The 27783-nt window shown below is 36.7% G+C and overlaps 1 protein-coding gene across 1 annotated transcript in view; it reads left to right on the top strand.

The window, feature by feature from the left end:
* Positions 1-27783, top strand: part of LOC111159976 (family with sequence similarity 227 member B) — a 187137-nt gene that overhangs the window by 139341 nt on the left and 20013 nt on the right. The window contains exons 11-12 of the mRNA XM_022522703.1: positions 10605-10702; positions 14680-14840. Of these exons, the coding sequence (XP_022378411.1) occupies positions 10605-10702; positions 14680-14840 (259 nt within the window). The remainder of the gene's footprint in view (positions 1-10604; positions 10703-14679; positions 14841-27783) is intronic.

Genomic DNA, 27783 nt, shown 5'->3' with positions numbered 1-27783 from the left:
TCAGGTCTCAATCAGTATCAAAAGATTGGGATCATTCCCTGCATATTTTCAGACCACAGTGCTCTGAAGCTAGAACTCAATTACAAGAGGAAATTTGGAAAGAACCCAAATACATGGAGACTAAACAGCATCCTTCTAAAGAATGAATGGGTCAACAAGGAAATTAAAGAAGAATGGAAAAATTCATGGAAACAAATGATAATAAAAACACAACGGTTCAAAATCTGTGGGGCACAGCAAAGGCAGTCCTGAGAATAAAATGTATAGCAATACAAGCCTTTCTCAAGAAACAAGAAAGGTCTCAAATACAACCTAACCCTACACCTAAAGGAGCTGGAGAAAGAACAACAAGGAAAGCCTAAACCCAGCAGGAGAAGAGAAATAATAAAGATCAGAGCAGAAATCAATGAAATAGAAACACAAACAAAAACAAAAAAACCCTGGCCAGACTTATCAAAAAGAAAAGAGAAAGGACCCAAATAAATAAAATCATGAATGAAAGAGGAGAGATCACAACAAACACCAAAGAAATACAAACAATTATAAGAACATATTATGAGCAACTCTATCCTAGCAAATTTGACAATCTGGAAGAAATGGATGCATTCCTAGAGACATATAAACTACCACAACTGAACCAGGAAGAAAGAGAAAACCTGAACAGACCCATAACCAGTAAGGAGATTGAAGCAGTCATCAAAAATCTCCCAACAAACAAGAGCCCAGGGCCAGACGGCTTCCCAGGGGAATTCTACCAAACATTTTAAGAAGAATTAATTCCTATTCTCCTGAAACTGTTCCAAAAAATAGAAATGGAAGAAAAACTTCTAAACTCATTTTATGAGACCAGCATTACCTTCATCCCAAAACCAGACAAGGATCCCATCAAAAAAGAGAATTACAGACCAATATCCTTGATGAACAGAGATGCGAAAATTCTCACCAAAATACTAGCCAGTTGGATCCAACAGTACATTAAAAGGATTATTCACCACGACCAAGTGGGCTGCAAGGTTGGTTCAACATCCACAAATCAATCAATGTGATACAACACATTAATAAAAGAAAGAACAAGAACCGGATGATACTCTCAATAGATGCTGAAAAAGCATTTGACAAAGTGCAGCATCCTTTCCTGATCAAAACTCTTCAAAATGTAGGGACAGAGGGTACATACCTCAATATCATCAAAGCCATCTATGAAAAACCCACTGCAAATATCATTCTCAATGGGGAAAAACTGAGAGCTTTTCTGCTAAGGTCAGGAACACGGCAGGGATGTCCATTATCACCACTGCTATTCAACATAGTTCTAGAAGTCCTAGCTTCAGCAATCAGACAACAAAAATTAAAGGCATCCAAATCGGCAAAGAAGAAGTCAAACTATCACTCTTTGCAGATATGATACCATATGTGGAAAACCCAAAAGACTCCACTCCAGATCTGCTAGAACTTGTACAGGAATTCAGTAAAGTGTCAGGATATAAAATCAATGCACAGAAATCAGTTGCATTTCTTTACACTAACAGCAAGACAGAAGAAAGAGAAATTAAGGAGTCAATCCCATTTACAATTGCACCCAAAACCATAAGATACCTAGGAATAAACCTAACCAAAGAAGCAAAGAATCTACTCAGAAAACTATAAAGTACTCATGAAAGAAATTGAGGAAGACACAAAGAAATGGAAAAATGTTCCATGCTCCTGGATTGGAAGAACAAATATAGTAAAAATGTCTATGCTACCTAAAGCAATCTACACATTTAAATGCGATCCCTAGCAAAATCCCATCCAGTTTTTTCAAAGAAATGGAACAAATAATCCTAAAATTTCTATGGAACCAGAAAAGACCTCAAATAGGCAGAGGAATATTGAAAAAGAAAGCCAAAGTTGGTGGCATCACAATTCCAGACTTTAAGCTCTATTACAAAGCTGTCATCATCAAGACAGTATGGTACCGGCACAAAAACAGACACATAGATCAATGGAACAGAATAGAGAGCCCAGAAATAGACCCTCAACTCTATGGCCAACTAATCTTCGACAAAGCAGGAAAGAATGTCCAATGGAAAAAAGACAGTCTCTTCAAGAAATGTTGTTGGGAAAATTGGACAGCCACATACAGAAAAATGAAACTGGACCATTTCCTTACACCACACATGAAAATAGACTCAAAATGGATGAAGGACCTTGATGTGAGAAAGGAATCCATCAAAATCCTTGAGGAGAACACTGGCAGCAACCTCTTCGACCTCAGCCACAGTAACTTCATTCTAGGAACATCGCCAAAGGCAAGGGAAGCAAGGGCAAAAATGAACTATTGGGACTTCATCAAAATCAAAAGCTTTTGCACAGCAAAGAAAGCAGTTAACAAAACCAAAAGACAACTGACAGAATGGGAGAAGATATTTGCAAATGACATATCAGATAAAGGGCTAATATCCAAAAAACTTAGCAAACTCAACACCCAAAGAACAAATAATCCAATCAAAAATGGGCAGAAGACATGAACAGACATTTCTGCAAAGAAGACAACCAGATGGCCAACAGACACATGAAAAAGTGGTCCACATCACTCGGCATCAGGGAAATACAAATCAAAACCACAATGAGATACCACCTCACACCAGTCAGAATGGCTAAAATCAATAAGTCAGGAAATGACAGATGCTGGCAAGGATGCAGAGAAAGGGGAACCCTCCTACATTGTTGGTGGGAATGCAAGCTGGTGCAACTACTCTGGAAAACAGCATGAAGGTTCCTCAAAAAGTTGAAAATAGAGCTACCCTACAACCCAGCAATTGCACTACTGGGTATTTACCCTAAAGATACAAATGTAGTGATCTGAAGGGGCATGTGCACCCCAATGTTTATAGCAGCAATGTCCACAATAGCCAAACTACGGAAAGAACCTAGATGTCCATCAACAGATGAATGGATAAAGAAGACGTGGTATATATATACAATGGAATACTATGCAACCATCAAAAGAAATGAAATCTCGCCATTCGCAACGATGTGGATGGAACTAGAGGGTATTATGCTTAGTGAAATAAGTCAACCAGAGAAAGACAACTATCCTATGATCGCCCTGATATGAGGAAGTGGAGAGGCAATGTGGGGGCTTTGGGGGGTAGGAAAAGAAATGAAACAAGATGGGATCGGGAGGGAGACAAACCATAAGTGACTCTTAATCTCACAAAACAAACTGAGGGTTGCTAGAGGGAGGGGAGTACGGAGAGGGTGGTGGGGTTATGGACATTGGGGAAGGTATGTGCTATGGTGAGTGCTGTGTGAGTGTGTAAACCTGGTGATTCACAGACCTGTACCCCTGGGGCTAATAATACATTACATGTTAATTTTTTAAAAAATTGTTTTCTGGCTGTTTTTTAATTTCTTTTTTCCTTTCTTCTTCTCTTGCTCTCTTCCCTTGTGATATGATGATTTTTTTTTTTTTGTCATGGTATGCCTAGGTTCCTTTTTCTATATCTATTGTGTATTTACTATAAGTTTTTGCTTTGTGACTACTTTGAGACTTACCTAAAATGACTTAGATTTTTTTTAACAGATTTTATTTATTTATTTGTCAGAGAGAGAGAGAGAACAAGAGCAGAGGGGATGGGCAGAGGGAAAAGCAGGCTCCCAGCTGAGCAAGGAGCCTGATGTGGGACTCTATCCCAGGACACTGGGATCATGACCTGAGCCTAAGGCAGATGCTTAATCAACTGAGCCACCCAGGTGTCCCTACAACAACTTATATTTATAACAGCCTATTTTATATTGATAACAGCTTAAGTTTGAACACATTCTAAAACTTACATTATTGGGGCACCTGGGTGGCTCAGTGGGTTAAGCCGCTGCCTTCATGATCTCAGGGTCCTGGGATCGAGTCCCACATTGGGCTCTCTGCTCAGCAGGAAGCCTGCTTCCCTTCCTCTCTCTCTGCCTGCCTCTCTGCCTACTTGTGATCTCTCTCTGTCAAATAAATAAATAAAATATAAAAAAAAAACTTACATTATTACTCCTCCCCCATGGTGTATGTTTTTGATGTCACAATTTTTTTTACCTTATGTACCGTTAACAAATTATTGAGTTATAGTTATTTTTAATACTTTTGTCTTTTAACCTATACCAAATTTGTAAGTGATTAAGTCACCACGTTTACAACATTAGAGTATTCCAAATTTTGCTATGTACTTTTACCTTTCTTAGTGAGATTTATACTTTCATATGTTTTCCTATTACTAATTATTATCCTTTGGTTTTAGCTTAAGGAAGTTCCTTTAACATTCTTGTAAGGCAATGATGAACTCTTTTAGCTTTTGGTCATCTGGAACACTCTCTATCTCTCCTTCAATTCTAAAGAACAACTTTGCTGGCTAGAATGTTCTTGATTGGCAGGTTTTTTCTTTTCAGCACTCCAAATATACCATGCCACTACCTTCTGGCCTTCAGAGCTTTTGCTGAAAAATCTAATAATCTAATGGGACTTCGCTTGTGCATAACAAGTTGTTTTTTCCTTGCTAGTTGTAAGATTCTATCCTTGTCTTTAACTTTTGACAATTTAATTGTAATGTGTCTTGATGTGTGTCTCTTTGAGGTTATTATATATGGAAATTTCTGGGCTTCCTTAATCTAGATGTCCATTTCCTTCCATAGTTTAGGGAAGTTTTTAGCTATTATTTCTTCAAATAAGTTTCCTGCCCTTTTTCTCTCTTTTCTTCTTCTGAGACCCCTATAATGCAAATAATATATCATCTGCTTGAAGTTGCCTCATAAGTCCTTTATGCTATCTTTACCCTTCTTGCTTCTTCTTCTTTTCCTCACCTCATTTCCTCCCACCTCCTTCTCCTCCTCTCTCTCCTTCTTTGTCCTCTTTCTTCTTTTCTGCTCTCACTGGATGAATTTCACTGCCTGGTTTTCAAGCTTGGTGATCCTTTCTTCTACATCATCTAGTCTTCTGTTGAACCCCTCTATTGTATTGTTCAGTTCTGTTATTGTATTCTTTAACTGTGTGATTTCCATTTGCTACTTCCTTATTTTTCTATCTCTGCATTGGAATTCTCACCTTGTTTCATACGTTGTTCTCCTGACCTCAATGAGCACCTTTATGATTTACTTTGAATTCTTTATCAAGTAAATCACTTATTTCTGTTTTGTTAGGTTTTTTTCTCTGAGATTTTAACTTGTTTTTTCATTTGGAACATATTCCTCTGTTTCATTTTCCTAGACTCTCTCTGTTGGTTTTGCATGCATTAGGTAAAATAGCCACTTCTCCCAGTCTTGAAGGGAGTGGCCCTTTGTAGGAGATGAACCTTATCATTCAACCCTTCCCTACCTCTTGGTTTTTCTCAAGCCTTTGTGATTTGTTAAAGCAGGCTACTTTGTTCTTAGTGGCTCCTAGTATTTGAGGGTGTGTCAAGAACTGTCAGTATCCCAAAGGGAAGCATGTCAGTCAACACTTAGTTCAGGCTGACTGGAAGCCAGGCCCTCAGGCAGTAGCTTTGAAAATATGTAAATATATGTCTTTCAGGAAAATATTAGGAAATGGACATTTCTGTCTGTTTTCTCTGCACTGAGCCCTGGAATGATAGCCAATTAAGAGCTGTTTCTTTGTTTGCTACTGTTCTATAGAACCAATGAACACAAACCTTACTGGCTACCAGAACCAGGCTGTCAAGGAATGGGTCCTCTGGCTAGTAGCCACAAAAGTCTGTGCCCTAGCCTTCTCTTTTGTAGAACATTTTAAGATATGGAATGGTGGAAACATAGTTTCAACATACAACCCATCAATAATAAGCTCATATAATCACTAATCTGAAGAATGTAAAGAATTTTTATGACACCAGGCAAGATTGTCAAGACTTGGTTATAAAATAAAGGTAATCTCAATTCCTTTTAATTTTATTATTTTTAACAATTACACTTTGTATTACCATATACAATGAAATTAGTCTTAATTTTTGTATCTTTTTTAAAGTTCTTATGTAGATAAATTTACATATGATACAAGAAAAAAGAGTTTCCCAGACAATATGTTCTAATTTTTGCTTCAGAACCCATTTAGTGATTAGTTTGTTTGTTTGTTTGTTTGTTTGTTTGTTTTTTAATGTTTTCCATTCTACAGGAAAGACTTAAAACTGGTCGTTTCCTTCCAAAACATCTTTGATCAACTCAAGCTTAAAAGCTTTTTTGTTTTACATTTGTAATGTTTGGCTCCATAGAGTCTTAGTTCATAAGTATACTAGTTCCTTATTTCAGATACTTGTCACTTAGTTCTTTATACAAAACCATAGAAATTTTTTAAAAAACTGATCACTTTGCACCTATAACTTGTCTAAGCAATGATTTTTTCCTTTAAGACACAGATATAATTCATAGTAAGAAGTAACAGAGGGGCATCTGGGTGGCTCAGTCAATCGAACATCTGACTCTTGGTGTCAGGTCAGGTAATGATCATGCAGTCATGGAGTTCAGGCCCTGCATCAGACTCTGTGCTCAGGGCAGAGTCTGCTTCAGATTCTCTCTCTCTCTCTCTCTCTCTCCTGCTATCTCTCTCTCTCTACCTCTCTCTCAAATAAAATCTTTAAGAAAAAAAAATAATAAAAATAAGTCAATTCCCAAGCCAAAACAAGGTAATAATAATTGTATTTTCCTTGGGAAACAATTTTGATATGGATCACTATCTTATACACATAAAATCTTCATGTTCTTGAATATGTTAAATTTAGCTCAAAGTTGGTGAAACCCAAGGATATTAGTGATAACTTACATACATATAGCACTTCATAGTTAACAAAGTATGCTTATGGGCACTTAAACTCTCTAACCTCTCTGTGAGATTATTCACAATTATATATGTTTTGTTGATATTACTAGAAGAAATTTAATTTTACCATATAGCATTGTGAAGAAGTCCTTAATGTTTCATTTTGCCAATTTAAAGCAAATTGCATATAGAAAGGTGGGAGGATGCTTCTGTATATAGCAATGTAGACAGATGTAACTTGTTTGAGGTCTAATATGTAAACAAACCAATGACTGGGTCTGCAGATGCTAAGATTGAAGGGACTTGAGGAAGTATTTGTATAGGGATCTGAAAAAAATCTGGGAAGCATGATAAGAAATATATGCAATAAGACAATTAGAACATATTCATGGATCTATAATAACTTTCTTCAAAATAATCATCTCATTTTCCTATATTACTGAAACAAAATTGTGTTTGTTTTATTTCTTATTTGCTCAGGTAGCATATATTTTGCAGAATGACTAACTGTGTTTTCTCTTTTGTTTGTTTCCCCTTATACTTCAGTACTAGGTACTTTCTAAGAGTAATTCTAATTTAAGTTAGGTATATTCTAAAATGGGTCTCTGATTAACACTCTTTTGTTTCTATAGTTTATTCAATAATTGTATTAATATATATGGACTGTATGAAGTTTAATTTTACCAAGATATATGAGTTATTTGCATTCAGAAAGACTATTAATGAAAACTACAAAAGTGGATAGAGATAACCATACTTATTTACATAAGTGTCTCCCTTTTAAACATCCCTAAAATAGGGTCACCTGGGTGACTCAGTTAACTGTCCAACTCTTGATTTTTCCTCAGGTTGTGATCTCATGGATTGTGAGATGAAGCCCTATGTCAGGCTTTGTGCTCGGCAGGGAGTCTGTTTGGAGATTCTCTCCCTTTGCCCCTCTCCCTACTCATGCATGCTCCTCTCTTTCTCTCTCTCTCCCTCTCTCAAATAAATAAATAAATTTTATAATCCCTAAAATAAAAAGGGGATAATTATGGGAATGAATATTTTCCAATGTAGGTGGAGTAAGAGAAGAATATTTTGCTACTAGTGAAATTTCTGAAGCCTAGTAAGAACAGTTGAGACTTTTTTTTTTTTTTTGAGAGAGGAAGAGAAAGAGAGTGGGGGTAGAGGAGGGGAGAGAGAGAATCTTAAGCAGGTTCCACACCCAACATGGAGCCCTACATGGTGCTTGATCTTACAACCTGAGATCATGACCAGAGTTGAAATCAGCAGTCAGACACTTAAACAACTGAACCACCCAGTTGCCCTGAGACATTTTTCCTTATGGTTTTATCAAATAGAATCACTTTTTGATCTTGTTCTCAAGCTTTTAGGGACATGAGGGCAGAGGATATATGAAAACTGTAATCAGGGGAAAATTAATATTCTCGCCTAAAATAAATTATTGATTGGGGACTATAGGAGGAAAAAAATCTAATAAATATAGTCATTTTAAGATTACTTATTATGGGGGCGCCTGGGTGGCTAAGTGGGTTAAGCCTCTGCCTTCGGCTCAGGTCATGATCTCCGGGTCCTGGGATCGAGTCCCGCATCGGCCTCTCTGCTTGGCAGGGAGCCTGCTTTCTCCTCTCTCTCTCTGCCTGCCTGTCTACCTACTTGTGATCTCTCTCTGTCAAATAAATAAATAAAAATCTTTAAAAAAAAAAGATTACTTATTATGCATATCATATTTGGGTGGGTTTTTCTTTTTTGTAAATTTTCTATTTTTATAAATTTTTTCTTTGAAATTTTAACTCCTAAAATTTCCTTGCATTGTGGTTTTTATGTATCTCTTACTTTTTTATCTTTTGCCATTATTCCCAGCTGGAGATTTTTGCCTGATATTAACGTATATTGACTGATTTTACAATCAAGGTTAAGTATTCTGAAAAGTAAGGTTTTTAGTGTAGGTACAGCTGACATGAAGTAAAAGGTCCTTTTATTATTAATATTATGTCTATTCTAGAGACCAGAAATAAAGTAATATTACCTAAATATGTATTTAAGAATGATTCAAAATAGACCAAGTTTTATTTTTTTAATTATTCCTCCCAGAGAATATTTTTGTTGTTTTTTTTTTTTACTTATCTTGCCAGTATTTCTTTATACAAATAAGGCAAATGCAACATATTCTTATACTTATAAAAGTCGCATACTATATATATTCAATCAAATTATATACTCTGTTCTATACCTTGCTTTCATCACTTAATGATATGACATGTAGAGCTCTTCAAATCAGTATAGGGAGCTTCCTCATTTCTTCTTAGAGCTGCATGTATTCCATCAAATGGGGTGCCTTCATTTTTTTTACTAGTACTTCACTACTATTAAATATATGGGTTGTTCATAATCTCTAAGTTTTATATATTATGTCACAATCAATAAATGTACTTGTGTTCTTTCATATTTACATAGGAGATTGTGTAGGATATAGTCTCAGAAGGGGGATTGCTAAGTCAAAGAGAAAATGTGTCTGTATTTTTGTAGATATTACCAGATACCCTCTACAAGAGATTGTTTGCTTTTGAGCATGTTTTAAAGACTTTTTAAAATTTATTTGACAGACAGAGATCACAAGTAGGTAGAGAGGCAGGCAGAGAGAGAGGAGGAAGCAGGCTCCCCGTGGAGCAGAGAGCCCGATGCGGGGCTCGATCCCAGGACTCTGGGAGTATGACCTGAGCCGAAGGCAGAGGCTTTAACCCACTGAGCCACCCAGGCACCCTGTTTTAAAGGAAATAAATCATATGGTTTATTACCCTTCTTGACCATTCTAACTTCAACTTAATCTAACCTTGTTTCCACTCAAAATTTTAAAATTCGGATTCCTAACCAATTCTTTACTCAATGATAAATGCCTACTTACCTCAAGCATCAGACTGATATCTAATATCCTTGAATGTGTAGTGTCAAAAATCAATCTGAGCGACTTTCCTTAATTCTTTTTTTTTTTAAAGATTTTATTTATTTATTTGTCAGACAGAGAGAGAGAGAGAGAGCGAGCGAGCAAGCACAGGCAGACAGAGTGGCAGACTTTCCTTAATTCTTCAAAGCTTTATCTACAACCAGTAAATCCAATTAGTTTACCTGGCACCTGATAATAATAAGTGCCACAATCTAGTTAACAAGCCTCAGATTACCTGTTTTCTCTGCTCTGTGTTAAGATATCCTTAATGCCTATTTTGTTCTTTTAGGCTGATTGACATACTGATTAAACCATAGAGTTCTCCTTTTCTTTAAGTCATGGCAAGACTCCCTTGTTACCTTCATGTATATTCACGCTGGTTGCAGGGAAAACATACCAAGTATTTCCTTATTTGAATTTGTTGTCAGTATATGGAAAAGGTGCACCCTAACATGCAGAGGCCCAAGCCTTCTATTGCATTAAACAAGAGGGTCATGGACAAAGCTCTAGGCTCTGAAGCAAAAGACCTAGGCCTGTGTCTTAAATGATAGCTTAAAGCTGTAGCTTAGAGTTGTACAATTTCCTGCACTTAGTTATGTCATCTGTAAATTGTGGAAAACCTTACTTTGTTCGCAGAATGGTTTGTGACCATAATACGAGATAATATAAATGAGTTTTATCAGGTCTAAAGTCCTGTTAAGTAAAAATGAGATGGTGTATTTATTTCCTCTAACTGAAGCAAGCCATAACAATATCCTAACCTCTATTCCATCCATTTTTGGTTCTTTCCATATTTAATGTACATTGCTAGAAGAAAAAAACTATTATGCCTTTTTGTAAAGAAAAAAAAAGCCAGAATTTAAGAAAATATTTTGTTTTCTCTTTTAGCTATTGACTTCAATATGACAAAAATTTTAAAGAACCCAAGAGCATATACAATGCCCCCATTCAGGGAAGAATCAAGTGTATCAAGACTAACAACAAAGGTTTGGAGCATAGCAATTATTAAAAACGTTCTTACTTATTTAATTTGCTATATAATTAGTTGAACAGCTTCATATAGGCAATGTTCATTATTACATTCCTGACATATATTTTAGAAAAATTTAATGATCAAAAGTGATTTATTGGAGAGGATAATCTTAATGTTAAAAAGTCATTTTTTAAAGTCATTATTTTTTTAAATATCCTCATCTCTAAAGGAAAAAAAAAACATAGCATTCCTCTTTTCTCGCACTTCTGCCACTACTTGTCCTTGGGTTGATATACAAACATGGCTCTGATCTCAGTAAGTTCTAGTCAAGTTTGCAAGGAAAACTTCATAAGAGATTTCAGCAATGGCTGACTTGTCCCTACGTCTTAAGCCATGATCCAGGATTAACTGGCCATATGTAGATACTATTACTGATAAGTCTTTGTTGCTTAGCATTTTTCCGTGTTTCTGATGGTACCTCCCTAAGAGAAATCCTTATGGACTTTACCATCTTGTGTTGCATTAGCCAAGATTTGATAAGGTTACTGGCTTGATATTCTGAATTTGCTCTCTTCTTAGACAATTGGGTTTTAAATTTGTTGCAGTTTTTATTGCTAAAATTTTGTCGAATTATCTAGTCAAGTCTGACCATTAATTTTATGTTATGCCTATATAAAAACCACTTTCTGAAGTCAGTGTTCATATGTTTCCTGATCTTCAGTAATCCAGATATATAGAATGTTTTCCAACATTTACAGTGCTTCCAAGAATGGTTTGTAAGTACTTAGAATAGAAACTGGTAATCTCTAGGAGTCAGTGTATAAGTTGCATTGTATAGGATAAGTAGAGATTGTATTACATAGGATAAAGTATAAGTTGCTGTGTAAGTATACGATAATAAAGCCATGTTAAAAGCATCCGAAAAGATTTGGTAATCGTCTTTTATAGTAAGCTCTGTATGAAACAGAGAATGTTGTTGACCGCCAAATCTACTTCATTCTTGAGCTATTTAAACAGACATGTGGGATCTACTCTATGCTGATTAAACAATTGTGTATTATATTCATTTTGGAGCTCTGCTTTGTGGAAAGGTATAGACAAACAGAAGTGTTCTGAATAGAAAATAATCAGGATGATCAAGGGCTTTGAAACCATATTTTTTGAGCAATCGCCAAAATATTTAAAGGCATTTCCACTAGAAAAGACAAGACCCTGGTGGCCAGAATAACTGTTTTCAAGTATGTAGAGAGCTACTATGGAGAGCAGGATTAGGCTTTTTCTGTGTGGCTCAAAATTTATTTTTACCAATACAAACCAAAAAGCTTTTATGTTTACCCATAAGTGAAAGCTATAGGGAGACAGTTCTCAGTTCAACATAAAGAATTTTCTAAGCATCAGTGTTGTCCAGGTGCTGAATGGGTGCCTGTGGCTTCCCAATGCCATTTTAAGCATTGGCAGGATGCACATTCAAACTTCAAAGATCAGTTTAGCTTTCTAGTCATCATCAGAGATTGTCCTTTAATAAATTAGTCAAAAAGTTAAACAACAAAATCATCCCTTGGACTTTCTAGCTCATCTCTTGTGATGCTTCCAAAGTTTATAAGATTGCTGGGTTCTCAAATTTAGTACTAGGTTGACTCTTAACTATTAAAGTCTTGTTCGATGGAATTTTAAAGTTTTCTGATAATTTTCTGCCATTGTCTTTTGTGGGGTAGATAGAAGCAATGAAGCTTCTGCTAATTGTTTTGGCTATTTGGGATATCTCTAGGAAGAATTCTTTAGGCAACCTCCAACCTTCAGGATTAAACTATTTGAGAAAATGGCTCAGGCTCCATAAAACACTGGATATGCATTTAATACCTAGTTCTGCTCTTGTCAGGTTGAACTACCCTTAAAAAGTCAGGGACCATTATAGAGGAAGAAGCAGGTATTAACTGTGGTTTTCATTTTAAAAAATGAACAACTGCAGAAAAATAACAGAAATGTCTATTTCTAGAATTTCGGTAAGATCTAGATTCTATCTTACAGTATCCAAGGCAGAAGCCAGGAAAAGGGTGATAAAACATCTTTCTAGACAGACAGTATTTCCTTTTATTCTAGGAAAAGTTTGGTCTGGTTTTGCATGCAATTTAAAGATTGCTCAGCCATCAAAAAGAATGGAATCCTGCTGTTTGTGATGACGTGGAAGGGTCTAGAGTGTATTAGGCTAAGTGAAATAAGCAGTCAGAGAAAGACAAATACCATGTGATTTCACTCATATGTGGAGTTTAAGAAACAAAACAGATGAACACAGGGAAGAGAAAGAGAAATAAAATAAGAGGAAAACAGAGAGGGAGGCACATCATAAGACTCTTAACTATAGGGAAGAAACTGAGGGTTTGCTGGAGGTGAAATGGGTGGGGCGATGGGCTAATATTGTTAGATAGGTGGTGGGCATTAAGGAGGGCACTTGTAATGAGCAACTGATAAATCACTAAATTCTACCTCTGAAATTAATAATACAGTGTATGTTAATTAAATTGAATTTAAATTTAAAAATTTTTAAAGAAAAAAGGAATAAAGATCAGGCTAGATATTCAATTCACCTAATGTGAATTTTCACAAAAGACTGAGATGGAGTAGATTATTTACATAATAGAAAATGTGTCTGATTTTGACATTGAGTTCCCACCATCAAAGAATTGCTTTTGATTATGATAGTCCTACTGTTCAAAGTAATTATGGAGCATCTCTGAAGGAAAGCAATGAAAAAGTGACCATAAGCAAAAGAAACACAAGAGAACTTTTATGTATCAGTAAAAGCAAATAAGAATAAAATTTTAGGGGCGCCTGGGTGGCTCAGTGGGTTAAAGCCTCTGCCGTTGGCTCAGGTCATGATCCCAGGGTCCTGGGATCGAGCCCCACATTGGGCTCTCTGCTCAGCGGGAAGCCTGCTTCTCCCTCTCTCTCTCTGCCTGCCTCTCTGCCTACTTATGATCTCTTTCTGTCAAATAAATAGATAAAATCTTAGGGAAAGAAAAGAATAAAATTTTATTTCCTCACAGGAAGTGGAAATAATAAATCTCTCATCTACATATTACAAAAATGGAGGAAAGACATAATACATGAGTAGTTACTATCCTGACCTTGTATCCCACAAGAAGTCAGTAATAGAATCTTAGAGCAATTATATTTATGGTCACTTTCCATGACAGAGAATTCATGGTCAACAGCTTTTTCCATCAGCACTTTGATTACATTATCCACCTGCCTTCCAGCTTCCTTTGTCCTGATAAAAGTTCAGCTTTTAATCTTATTGGGGTTCCCTTATATGTTGTTTTTCTCTTGCTGCTTTCGAGATTTTTCTTTTTGTTTTGGTCCTTCAACACTTTGAGTATGATGTATCTAAGTGAGTATTTTTCCTGCTTGGAGTTAAGCTTCTTGGATATGTTTTCCAAAAAGCGTTTGGAGGTTTTGGTCGTGTTTTTCTTCACATTTTTTCCTGTCCCTTTTTCTGGAGCTCTTTTCCTTTTCTTCTTTTTTCTTTCTGTTCTTCAGACAGAAGAATCTCTATTGACTTATCTACCAAGCTGATAAAGAAGAAGGCTAGAAGGGCCTTACTGCATGAACTCATAGTTCATACTGTAGTAAACTTCTATAATTAAGATGCTTGGGGTTCATGGTGGCTCAGTTGGTTAAGCATCTGACTCTTGATTTCAGCTCAGGTCATGATCTCAGGGTTCTGAGATGGAGCCCAGCATGGGGATCCCCACTCAACAGAGAACCTGCTTGGGATTCTCTCTCCCTCTCTCTTTGCCCCTCCTGCTTATGCTCTCTCTCTCTCAAATAAATAATAATCTTTTTTAAAAAAGATGACTTACAGAGTTTCCTTTTATTTATTTTAATATGCCAGGTAGTAACTTTATAGTTACAATGCAATTATATTTATTTACAATTCTTTAAAAACTCATAAAAATAATAATTGACTTGATTTTTTTCTTCCCTTTACAGTCCCATTATATTAGCACTGGTCCAGAGTTTAACCGTGTGCTCTTCAATTTTGGAGGTCGGAGTCCACTGATTTTATATTACCTTAAGATGCATGAGTTAGCTGGTATTTCCAAAGCCCCTAGACAAACCAAGATCAAACTTACTGAAATATCGCAAGAACCATATCCTTTTATAAGCTTTGCTTTAATGTGATCTATTTCTAAAATCTTCAAAACTACTAAATGTCACAATCAAGAAAAAAGTTTAATGCATTTTTTAACCAATGCTTTTTACTTAGTAATTAGTTATATTCAAAACTTTTGTAGCATGTTTAGCCAAAGTATTTTCTCTTTTAGGTCTAAGGCTGTGATTTTTGCATACAAGAAAAGTTTTAAAAAACATAAAACCTGGGAACTGGTATATGTTGCTCTTTAGTAAAAGACTGTTACTCTTCAGGGCTCAGTTTTAAGCATCAGACTGTGGATTATGGGCTTCTACCCTTCTCCAGAGGAAAGTTTCAAAAGTGTTTTAGCTGGGTAATTCTTTGTTCCAATGATAATTTGTCAGAAAGGTTAATATGTAAAACATAATATAGATAAAATTGGAGCTCTTTCACTATGGCAGTGGTGAAGGGCCCAGAGTTCTGTACCCGTGTACTCCCCTGCACCCTCCAGATAACCCATGCTGGCCCAGCCCTCACTGGGACCTCAGATGAACCCCACAGGGATCTAGTACCATGGTCTCCAAACTGGACACAGCTCTAGATAGAGCAATACATATATATATATATACATATATATATATATATATATATAATTCTATATCAAAACTCTTATTTATATCTACTTCTATATATCTATTTTTAAAAATAAAAAAACTTAAACTTTACTAATATTTAGTAAATGGGTACCTTCACTTAGCAGATATTTCAGTCTGTTTTGAAAGATAATAATGGTGTCTTTGCTCTTGTATTGTTTTCTGGGTATCACGTGTTGCTCTGTTTTCTTTGGCTGAACAGATTAAGGTAACAGATTTGGGCAAGCAGACTTATAGATTACATTGTCTAGTTTAACTAAATTAATACTTACAAGTAGACCAATACCTTTAAAAGCCTCTTGGAAAAAAACTTTGGATTGATGATAATATTTATAATGCAGGAATAAATTTTTTAAAAAATAAGGAAAATGCCATAATTATTTCTCTCCTACTCGTTGAAGAAGATCCTTCTCAGCCATACTAAGAAATGAAATTAACGGGGTACCTGGGTGGCTCATTCAGTTAAGTGTCAGACTCTTGATTTCAGCTCAGGTCATGATCTCAGGGTCATGGGATCCCTGCGACAGGCTCTGCTGTAGGTGTGGGACCTGCTTAAGATTCCGTCCCTTTCCCTCTGCCCCTCTTTCCCCCATCCCTTTCTCTCTCAAAAAAAAAAAAAAAAAAAGGAAAGAAAGAAATGTAATGAAATAAATGATGAGCCAATCAATTCTGCCATGTTGTAGGCTAAAAAAAAATATTTTTTTGAAAATGACTATTTGAAATGTGAATAGACCTAATTATTATAAACAATGAATCTAGCACTGAGTATATGTTATACTTTTCAAAATCAGCAGATAATTGTATAATGCCAGTTTAATTTGCAAGGCATTTATAAACCAACTATGTAGATAACAAAGCTCTACAATTTGAAGATAAAAGGTTTATGCCAGTAATTTAAATATTTTATTTTATTTCACTGTTTTTTATTTTTAGACTGTATGTCTTTTATAATATTTATATATATTAATACAGATTGATATTACATAATTCATAAATTTAAAATTATACCTATATGGAAGTGTGCTCATGTAGCTTTTACTCATGGGATATATGATTAAAATCTGCTCTAACAGAATCTCAGGACTCTTCCTAGGACACTCCCTTTCCCACATTTTAGTCAAGATAACCTCCAATGACTCACTGACTATATGTACATGGAATTAACTTGGATAGCTCTGAAACAAAAGGGGAAAGGCACACTTCTGAGATTCAGCTGCAAAAAGACTGACATCAGTCCTGTCTGAACTTCCTTACTCTCTCAGAGCCCTCCTGCCAACTATCACATTGTGAGCTGCTGTGTGGAGAAGCCCACATGGTAGGGAAATGAGGAAGGACATAAGAAATTGAGACCTTGGGGCGCCTGGGTGGCTCAGTGGGTTAAGCCGCTGCCTTCAGCTCAGGTCAGGATCTCAGGGTCCTGGGATTGAGTCCCGCATCGGGCTCTCTGCTCAGCAGGGAGCCTGCTTCCCTCTCTCTCTCTCTCTCTCTCTCTCTGCCTGCCTCTCCATCTACTTGTGATCTCTCTCTGTCAAATAAATAAATAAAATCTTTAAAAAAAAAAAAGAAATTGAGACCTTTAGTCTAACAATCCATGAAGAAATAAATCTTGGTAATCAACAGGTAACTCAACAACGTTTCAGCAAAAGTCTGATGTAGATGAATCTCTTCAGTAAATTCAAATATTTGTCACACTGTAGTGTAAATTTCACTTGTTTTTCTCACAAAGAATCATTTACCTCTATATCTCTAACTTGGGAAAAAAATATCTTACATATGATATATGTTCAATAAATGTCTGGTGGGTGAGTATAATATGGTTTTATATAAAGATAAGGTCAAATTTCTTTTTTTTTTTTAATTGACATCATTAAAATTAAGAAAACTGGAGAACAGGAATAGGGGTAGAAATCTGGGAGTTACTGGTACAAAGTTCATCTTTATAGTCATCATATCAAAATGATGTTTTAAACAAATTTATTGAACAGTTACTGTGTACCACTCTTTTAAGTACTTTACATTTATTAATTCATTCCATTCTCATGACAACTTCTCAGATATATTATTGTCTCTATTTTAAATAAGTAAACTGAGGCACAAGAAACTTATGGCACTTGGAATCTATCCTTGGTGATCTGGTTCACAGCCAATACACTTGCACTCTGGTACTTAATTGTTTACACAGGAGAACTATGTAACTCTGGAAGAAGATAAAGTATATTCTAGTTTTTTAAAAATAATCATAACTGTGGCTTAGGGCAAGGGTGGTGAGAGGCAGAGAAGTCAACAGAAGACAAAAATGAAAGTATGCCATGATAATGTTCCTTATATTTGAGAATAGTTTTATTTGAAATTTCTACTGTTGATTCGGCATTAAATTACTTTAGAAGTTTTTCTCCAGACATGTAAGATTGCATGACCATGTACATTCTATTTCCAAATCCTTTTATTTATTTACTGAGAGATTTTTCACATCTACTTTTTTTTGGAGATTTGATTACTCTTAATCCATTAATAAAACAAGCAAATAGAAAATCAAAAAGGCTATAGGAAATTCAAGTAGCACTATCAACCAAGTTAACTTGATTGACATTTATAAGAACACACTACCTAACAGAATAATACTCTTAATCTTAAGAAACATTCTTTTTTTATGTTCAGTTAGCCGGCATACAATACATCATTAGTTTTTTATGTAGTGTTCAGCAATTAGTTGCATATAACACCCATCGCTCATCACAACACATGCCCACCTTAATACCAATCACCCTGTTTCCTCATCCCCCCACACACACCCCCTTCCTCTGTAACCCTCAGTTTGTTTCCCAGGAGTCCAGAATCTTTCTGGTTTGTCTCCCTCTTTATCTTCCCATTCAGTTTTCCCTTCCTCCCCTGTGGTCCTCCGCACTATTGCTTACATTCTGCCAATGAGCAAAACTATATGGTAATTGTCTATCTCTGCTTGACTTATTTCAGTTAGCATAATCCCCTCCAGTTCCATCCATGTCGATTCAAATGGTGGGTGTTCAGCCATCAGAAAGGATGAGTACCCACCATTTGCATCTGATATACTTTCTTAAGTTCAAATACAGAGCAATATCATATTAGATCTATGTAATTTTTAAATCAGAGTCTTATGGAACAGCTACATTTAAAAACAAATTTAACATTGTAGGTAGTATTTGTTTTGATTTGGAGTGACTTGCCAAAGTCATAAAAGGGAAGATCACTTTATTGTCAATGTTTTGGAATTCATATGTAAATACTGAGAAGCCTGGAGATGTCTGTGGAAAGGAGGAGGAAGGGAACAAATGTAATTGTACTTCACAGGGATGCTCGTGATTCTGACAGGATTTTTAATGTACAACCATAAGGCAAATAATAAACTTTTTTGCTAATGTATATTAAACAATTATTAGTAGAAAATTTGAATATTTTTATGAACAATCTTTGAATATTTTTAAAAATTGATCACATAGAATTATGAGTGAAATGGCAAAAATTTTACTTCCTGGACCTCAAAACTGAATGTGTAATATGTCTTTAAACTGTGTAGAATCATGTGCAAAATCTATTTGGAGCTCTTACTTTTCCCTTCTCACATCATATGTGTTTTTATAAATCACATCGTCCTCTAAATGCATTGAGAGTAGACTAATAAAAAAAAAATACCTGGAAGTCTGATATTTTTTTCCATGTGAAACACAAATTATTTTTTACAAGATAAAACTGAGAAACACAGTGTTGGTGTAGTTTGTATTTTGTGTGGTGTAGTTGGTGTAGTTTGTGTCTCATTCCATTAAATGGAATGTCCATAGGCTGTATCTATGCATGGGTCCTGTTAAAAAAAAAAAGTCAATAGACTGTATCTGTATTTCTAACATGAATTTAGAAGGTTCACACTTTGTTGCAGTTCAGAAAAAAAATTCTGAACTCAGTGCAGTATCATAAAGAGTGCATTGTGTTACTACAAAGACATGCTCCGACCATCACATATGACAAACTTATTAACATGTAAAACCTGGCCTGGGGTGGATTGTTAAACTCTGTAATTGAAAAAAATGTGAGATATTGCAAGACTTAAACCATCATAAAAATAAAAGCTATACAAAGAAATCAGCTGTTGTTAATTATCTGAGATGTGGTAGAAGCAAGTAGTCAACAGTGGAAAAAAAGAAAAGGAAGAAATCCTGATATTCATGAAAGGTCATCAGCTCTGTATAACACTCTGTCTTCACACAGTAAGAGTCCAGTGGGAAACTCTTTAGAGCCATGTGCAACTTCTTTTCATTGTTATTTATAAAAATATTTCCAGTAATCTTTGTCATATGTGCATACATAGATTTTTTTCCTCAATGATATGTGAATAACAACTTGTCAGTTGTTACTAAAAATTAGTATCAAATATATTTTTCATTTCAAGTCATTGATATTTCAAGTAATTAACATATCCAAGGATCTGGTAATCTCATTTTTAAAAGGATAAATTAGCTAAAAGACAAATGTTTGAAAGAAACCTCTAATCCAGAACCCTCTCACCTAGTTATTTTTCTAGTAAAGATAAAAAAATATATATAAAAAATATTAAAAAATAGTAATACTTCTTTCCCCCTCAGTCTTTCTAGAATTTTCAGGGTGAAGTGGGTAGGAAGTCCTATACTGCTGGAAAGTTTGTTCCCTTATTTATGAGATTATACCCCCAAAATTTAACCCTCACTTCCCTTCAGCTTCAAAACTAGGGGTGTGGATATGACAATATTAACTTCTAATGAGACCTTTCAGATAATAGAAACCACATGTTAGCTTCCTGGAATGGGTTTTTAAAAATACATTTTTGTTGAAAACCCCTAGCCCTCAAACCCTGTGGCAACACAGACATCCTTCACCAAAACATGATGGAGAACTGATAGTTCCTCTAGTTGTATGTAAAGAGGAAGAACAGGGGCAAGAAATGTTAAGGCTGGGAAAAGGAAGACAATGAAGGGGAGAGATAAAGGACTAGAGAGGAATCCCAAAACCCTTGGTTGCACTGAAGGAGTCTCTAAAATATACTCTAATTTGAGCCCAGATTTGAGCTGCTTCTCCATCTGTATCGGATGGATTGGACTAGATAAATTTCAAGTCTTTTTGAATCCTGAAATTTATGATTCTTTTTTTTTAAAGATTTGTTTATTTATTTATTCATTTAAGAAAGAGAGTGAGAGAAAGTATGAGAGGGTAGAAGGTCAGAGGGAGAAGCAGACTCTCCATGGAGCTGGGACCCCAATGCGGGATTCAATCCCGGGACTCCAGCCAGGATCATGACCTGAGCCGAAGGCAGTTGCTAACCAGCTGAGCCGCCCAGGCACCCTGAAATTTATGATTCTGTTGGAAGAATTGGACTTTCCATGCTGTCAGTGGTTAAACTAGTAAGTAGCTCAGTTTTTTCCTGAAATGACAACATTCTCATTTTCTCAACTCACTGTAGAACAAGGTTCTTCAGAGCAGACACTATCTCATTCTCAGCTCTCAGCTTCTTTAAAAGGTCACCAGAATAACCAGCTGACCAAGTAAAGCTAAGAAAGAATATCAGTTTAAGAGAACTTTAGTAGTGTCTCGTAACGAGTAAATTCAGGGATATTTATAGGGTTTTAGGGCCTAAGTTGGATGATTTCAAGTCAGGCTATGCAAGGCAGGGAATTACCTGGGATTTGGCTGTGTTTAATTGGTTTCATGGGCCCAGTGAAGCAAGGATCTTGAAGTGAGTTTTGATGAGCAAACTACTATAACTCGTTCAAAGTCTTTTCTTTCAGAAGAAAGTATTTCCCGGAGCATGTAGCTAAGGTATTTTTACTCTTATTCTCAGTATTCTAAAATATAGGGATAAAAAAATGTATGCATGGTCCCCAAACTTTTTAACACAGGGACAGCTTAATAAGACATTTGTTAATCATATTTTTACCATCTCTTAACAAGAACAATTAGACATCCATCTGCAGGTAAGAGTGCCTTTGTGGGGAACTGTGGGAGCAGCACTATATGCCAAAGGAACTGAGGGGAATCTCACCAGCTGTGCATCAGGTAATAGGCATACAGACCTCAGTTCTGGCTGTGGGCTCCATAGTGACTTGTGAACCAACTCTGGCCCCTCATGACTACAGTCTAGGAACCCCTGGAAACCATTTCACAGACAATCACCTATGGACAAGAGGGCCTTTGTGAAAATCCAGTTTTCCAGCAGAGAAGTTCCAGCATTATAGAAAAAAAAAAATACACGTGTGTGCACATGCATGCACACACACATATGTATATATGTGAGTGTGGACACATTGGAGAGGGTAAGAACAGTTTGAGTTCACTCCTCCCCCAAGGTGCGCAGCTTAAGACCAAGAGAGATCCTTTCTGCCATGATTTCTCACAGGGGAGAAAGTGATAAAGTGTCAATGAACACTCAGCTTCCCTAATTGTGTGGGTTACTTCCAGAAAGGTCCAATTCTCTCTTAGCCCACTTATCACTGAATCATGAGCTGCCTGACTTGGGGAGAAAGAAGAGACTGGAAGAGTGGCAGATAGGACTCTCAGAGAGCACCAAAGGGATGCACATTCTCTTAACTGTGTCACAGACTCCCATTAAGAAGCCTGCACACAAACCACTAGGGACACCGCACCCACAAATCTTCCCAACCAGCCCATGGATAGACCACCCCCTCCCAGCCCAGTGCTCTTGTGCCTTACCCCCACACACTCACATTCTGTGGACAGCTCCCTGTGCATGCTCCAAATGGCAGTGGTGAGAACAAGCTTTGGCAGATGGTTGGTGAGCACACACAGAAAACCTATGCCAGCCCAAATCTGTGGTTCAGGGAGGGACCCAAAATTGGGCTTTAATCCACCTTTGGGAAAACAAAAGGAAGACTGTTGGCACTTGCCCTGGTATGCTACAGGATCAAGAGACGGCATACAGCCTTAAGAATTCTGCCACAAGGAGGAGCAAGAAACGTGGAGCAGATGTATCCATAGAAGGTCTGAGAAGACCTCAGAATCCGTAGCAGGGGTGATGGAAGGTATTTCTTTCCTGAAGGAAGTTAACAAAGACTAGAAGAAGTAACTGCTAATCAAATGTGAAGACAGCAACACAAAATTTCAAGGAAGATGAAGGATCAAGGAAATATGACATCACCATTAGCTCACAATAATCATTCAGTAACCAACCCCAAAGACATGGAGATCTTGATTTACCTGATAAAGAATTCAAAATGCTGTTTTAAGAAAACTCAATGAGCTACAAGAAAACACAGAGAGATAATTCAGTGAAATCAAGAAAATAAAATTTGAATAAATGCTAATTTTAACAAAGGGATAGGAATCATAAAAAAGAACTGAATAGTAATTCTGGAGCTGAAGAATATAATGAATGAAATGGAGAATGCAATACAGACCATCCATAACAGAATGCAACAGGTAAAGAAAGAATCTGAGAGGCAGAAGATAGGAATTTTTAAATTATCCAAAGGAGAACAAAGAAAAAAGAAGGAGGAACAGTGAAGCTTCCGTATGATATGCTAAAAGGAGTTCTTCAAGCTGAAATAAAAGAATGATAATTAGTAACCTGAAAGCATATAAAATATACAACACATTGGATGTATATTGTTTTTATACTATATTTTAATGGCATAAAAATAGATACATAGGCCAGTGGAATAGAATAAAGAGCCCAGAAATAAACCCTCACATATATGGTCAACTAACATTTGACAAGGGAGCCAAGAATATAGTCACTGGGGAAAGGTAAATGGTGTTGAGAAAAGTGGATAATCACATGCAGAAGAATGAAATTGGACCCTTATCTTACACTACTCATAAAAATTAACTCGAGGTGGATTAAAGACTTAAATTTAAGACTTGAACTTGTAAAAGTCCTGAAAGAAAATGGGGAAAGTGCTCCTTGATGTTGGTCCTGGTACACAATTTTTTGGATATGACACCAAAAGCACAAGCTAAAAAATATAAATTCATAGGTGAGATTATATTAAACTGAAAATCTTCTGCACAGCAAAATAAACCATCAACAAAATGAAAAGGCAACATACAGAATGGGAGAAAATATTTTTAAGTCCTATATATGGTAAGGGGTTAATATCAAAAATATAAAAGAAACTCATACAACTCAACAGTTTAAAAAAATTCAATTAAAAAATATGTATAGGACGTGAATAGAGTTTTCCAAAGAAGACCTATACAGATGGCCAAAAGGTACATGAAAAGGTGCTCAACGTGACTAATCATCAGGGAAATACAAATCAAAACCACAGTGAGATATCACCTCACACCTGTTAGAATGGCTATTATCAAAATGACAAAATTTGGCAATAAGTGCTGGCTACGATGTGGAGAAAAGGGAACCCTCATGCACTGTTGGTGAAATATAAATTGATGTAACTACTATGAAGAACAGTATGGATGTTCCTTAAAAAGTTAAATACAGACAAATGCCATATGATTTCACTCATATGTCGAATTTAAGAAACAAAACAAATGAGCAAAGGGAAAAAGAGAGAGCGGCAAACCAAGAAACAGACTCAGCTAGTGAGAACAAACTGATGGCTACCAGAAGAGAGTGGGTGGGGGGATGGGTGAAAAAGGTGATGGGGATGAAGAAGTGCACTTGTGAGGAGCACTGGGTGTCGTATGGAAATGTTGAATCACTAGATTGTACACCTGAAAGTAATACTACACTGTTTATGTTAACTAACTGGAATTTAAATAAAATTTTTTTTAAAGTTAAGTATAGAGCTACCATATGACCCAGCGCCCCTCCTTTTAGGTATATAACCAAAAGAGACAAAAACAGGATCTCAAAGAGATATCTGCAATCCCGTGTTCATTGCAGCTTTATTCACAATAGCCAAAATAGGGAAACAACCTAGGTGTCTGTCAGTGGATGAATGGATGAAGAAGATGGGTATATAGACAATGGATTATTCAACCATAAAAAAGAAGGGTATCTTACCATTTGCCACAACATGAACGGACCTTGAAGACATCATGCTGAGTGAAAGAAACCAGATAAAGACAAATAGTGTATAATATTAGTTATATATGAAATCTAAAAAACCTGAACTCATAGAAACAAAAAGTAGAATTGTGGTTGCCAGGGGCTGGGGGGTGGGCAGTGTAGGGAGATGCTGGTCAAAGGGTACAAACTTGCAGTTACAAGTTTTGGAGATTTTATGTATAGTGTGGTGATTATAGTTAACATACAGTATTATATACTCATAAATTGCTAAGGGAATAAATCTTAAACATCCTTACCACAAAAAAGAAATGGTAATTATGTGAGGTGATGGAGTTGTTAACTAATGGTACTATGGTAATTATTTCCCAGCATATAAGTGTATCAAATCAACATATTCATACACTTTAAACTTACACAATGTTTCATGTTAACTATATCTCAATAAAGCTGGAAAACAAAAAAAGTTCTGGGACAGGAAAATATATATGGTGGTTGCTCTGAAAGCCCATATTTGCTTCCAGAATAAGGGACTTATTTTTCAGGTGCTGGGGGGTCACTATGGCAGAAAGCCCTCCGTTGCTAATACCTTACAAGGACTGCATCATATAATGATAGTGGCCTTGCTCAATGTCATGCCCTATGGCAGATTATATGTTTTTAAAGTGGCCACAACAGTATCTTCCTTCCTACATGCTCTTGGTACAATGTGACATTGCCACTTGTCCCATCAAGAGGTAGCACCTGTGTCCACTCCCCTTGAATTTGGGCAGACATTTATATCTTCCTCAACCAATGTGGTGTGACTTCTGAAGCTAGGTCATAAAGGGCTTTAAAGCTTCTGCTATAACGCTTCTGCTGTTACTCTCGGAATGCTCTCAGAAACATCTGCTCTGTGAGGAGGAAGTCAGACCACATGGAGAGGCCATGCTCCAGCTAGCAGCCAGAGCTGAGGTTGAGCCACAGCCATCACCAAACACCAGACATGTGAGGAAGCCTTTGAAGGCTGCTCCTCCAGCTCCAGCCACTACCTGACTGTAACTACATGAGAGATCCCAACTAAAAGCCACTCAGCTGAACACAGTCAATACCCAAAACTATTGAGATAATGATAATAAATGGCAGTTGTTTTATGCCACTAAGTTTGGGATTGTTTGTTATGCAGCAATAGATAACTGTACCATGCTCCCTTTCAAAGGTAGCCCACATCCATTGACTAATGCCATAAAGTCACTGAGGTTGAGACCCCTTTTACCCCAACTCAGAACAATTCTGAAGCATCATCCCAGCTTTGGAACTCCCTATAGGTCAGCTTAGACTTCCAGCGGGACTATTACCACAGTTGAATCTCTCTCTCTCTACTCAATTTTACTTCCTTCCCTTGCAACCCAGAAATGTTAATCCCAAGAGCACTCCCTAATAAATCTTCTGCACACTGATTTCCATTTCTTGTTCTGCTTGCAAAAGACCCACATGGGATAGTATGTTTCCTCCTAGTATTACTTAACACAGGGGGGAACAATGTCGTTTTCACTTCTCACCATTATAGCGAAAACAATCCATTGATTGCTCACTGTTTTTTCTTCTGGATCCCCAATAGTCAATGAAATAGAAGCAGAGGAAAAAAATGTATGGGAATTACATTTTGAAAAAATTCATCCTTACGTTTTGGGTCTCATTTGTTACCATGAAATGGAGCTACCTGCTGCAAGAGTTTGGGCAGAATTGGCCAGATGGCTTCCCACATCTTCTAGAATTATTTCTTCCTAAGGCAGGACCTTACCATGATCTAGAAGCAGGCGTGATTAAATGTTGAATTAGCCTAACAATCCCATATCTGGTAGTCATTTTTGCTTTGATTAGAGGACTCAAAATCTTGTGATCTATATAAGAATTGTGCAGCATATAAGTGTCTACTGGTACATCATGGCCTTGAAAACATGCTTGTTGTCAAGGGGAACAAGGGGACGTATAATGCATGTGGGCAGATCTGTTTCATGCGGTAGGTTGGGATCACCTATTTATCTCTACTCTTGCCCCTTGCCCGGCTTTCCTCTCCTGCCCCAGTCCTTGTTTTGGATTCTAGATATGTTGTCTGCTCAAATTATTATTCTCCAGATGCTTCAAATCTTGCTTAAGTGTCTGATTCTGTCCCATTACCTGAATATGCCTTCATTACCTGGTTCCAGACTCCAGACTGTTTCTTATGTCTTGTTTAACAGGAAAATCTATGTGCTAGGTGCTGTGCTATGTGCTGAAGAGATGACTGTCATCTCTGCTGTCAGGTATCTTATTGTCTAATGGATGACCTTGTCCACAAACTTGTTGGCTTTACCAAAAATACAGCCTTTTTCTAGCATTCCTCCCATGCTTACCTGAACAATTTCTATTCTTCCCCATCCTCAATGTTTAAAAGCTGCAGCACAGTGACCTTTAAGGAAGATGACATCTTTAAATGTCCAAGAAGGCACACTTCATTTGCCTGGAAAAGTATGGAATCTTCAGAGAAATGGATAACTTTTTGCTTATTCTGGAAGCAATCAGAGCAACAATTGAAGTATAAATGAGGTACTTAAGTACTGAACAAGGGTAGGCTGAACAGAGGCTTAGACGGAAGAAAAAAGGATTCAGTAAGTTGCTCTTTTCCATGAAATGAGTCTTCTTCCTTTCTACTATTTCCTATATCTGTCTGCATAATCCAATAGTAAGACTTGTGGAAATCCCACTGGAAGGGTGAAAAAGAATGGAGGGAGTGGGGAAATTGGGGAAAATAGAGTCAAAGAATGGAGCCAGAAGCATAGAAATGCACTAAAGCAAAGGAGGCACCTATCAATGTCGATTTGACAACTATCAAGGGTTACAGTAAGGGGCCAGTCAGCTCACTGTATCTTCGTCTTCCATATCCTAGAGGTTAGGAAAGGAAAAGACATAACCTGAAGTAAATAAGAGATAAGTTGCCCAAGTCTTGGGAATTATGCAAGGGGTGCCTGGGTGGCTCAGTTGAGTGTCTGCCTTTGGCTCTCAGGTCATGATCTCAGGGTCCTGGGATTGAGCCCCATATCTAGCTCCCTGCTGAACAGAGAGTCTTTTTTTTTTTAATTTTTAATTTTTTTAATTTCTTTTCAGTGTACCAGAATTCATTGTTTATGCACCACACCCAGTGCTCCATACAATACGTGCCCTCCATAATACCCACCACCAGGCTCACCCAACTTCCCACCCCCAACCCCTTCAAAACCCTCAGATTGTTTTTCAGAGTCCATAGTCTCTCATGGTTCATCTCCCCCTCCAATTTCCCTCAACTCCCTTCTCCTCTCCAC

Source organism: Enhydra lutris, unplaced genomic scaffold (genome assembly GCF_002288905.1).
Source record: "Enhydra lutris kenyoni isolate GAN:26980312 unplaced genomic scaffold, ASM228890v2 scaffoldscaffold4, whole genome shotgun sequence".
Taxonomy (NCBI): Eukaryota; Metazoa; Chordata; class Mammalia; order Carnivora; family Mustelidae; genus Enhydra; species Enhydra lutris.
Note: the sequence above shows the minus strand (reverse complement) of the source record. Positions and strands in the feature narration are given on the sequence as shown.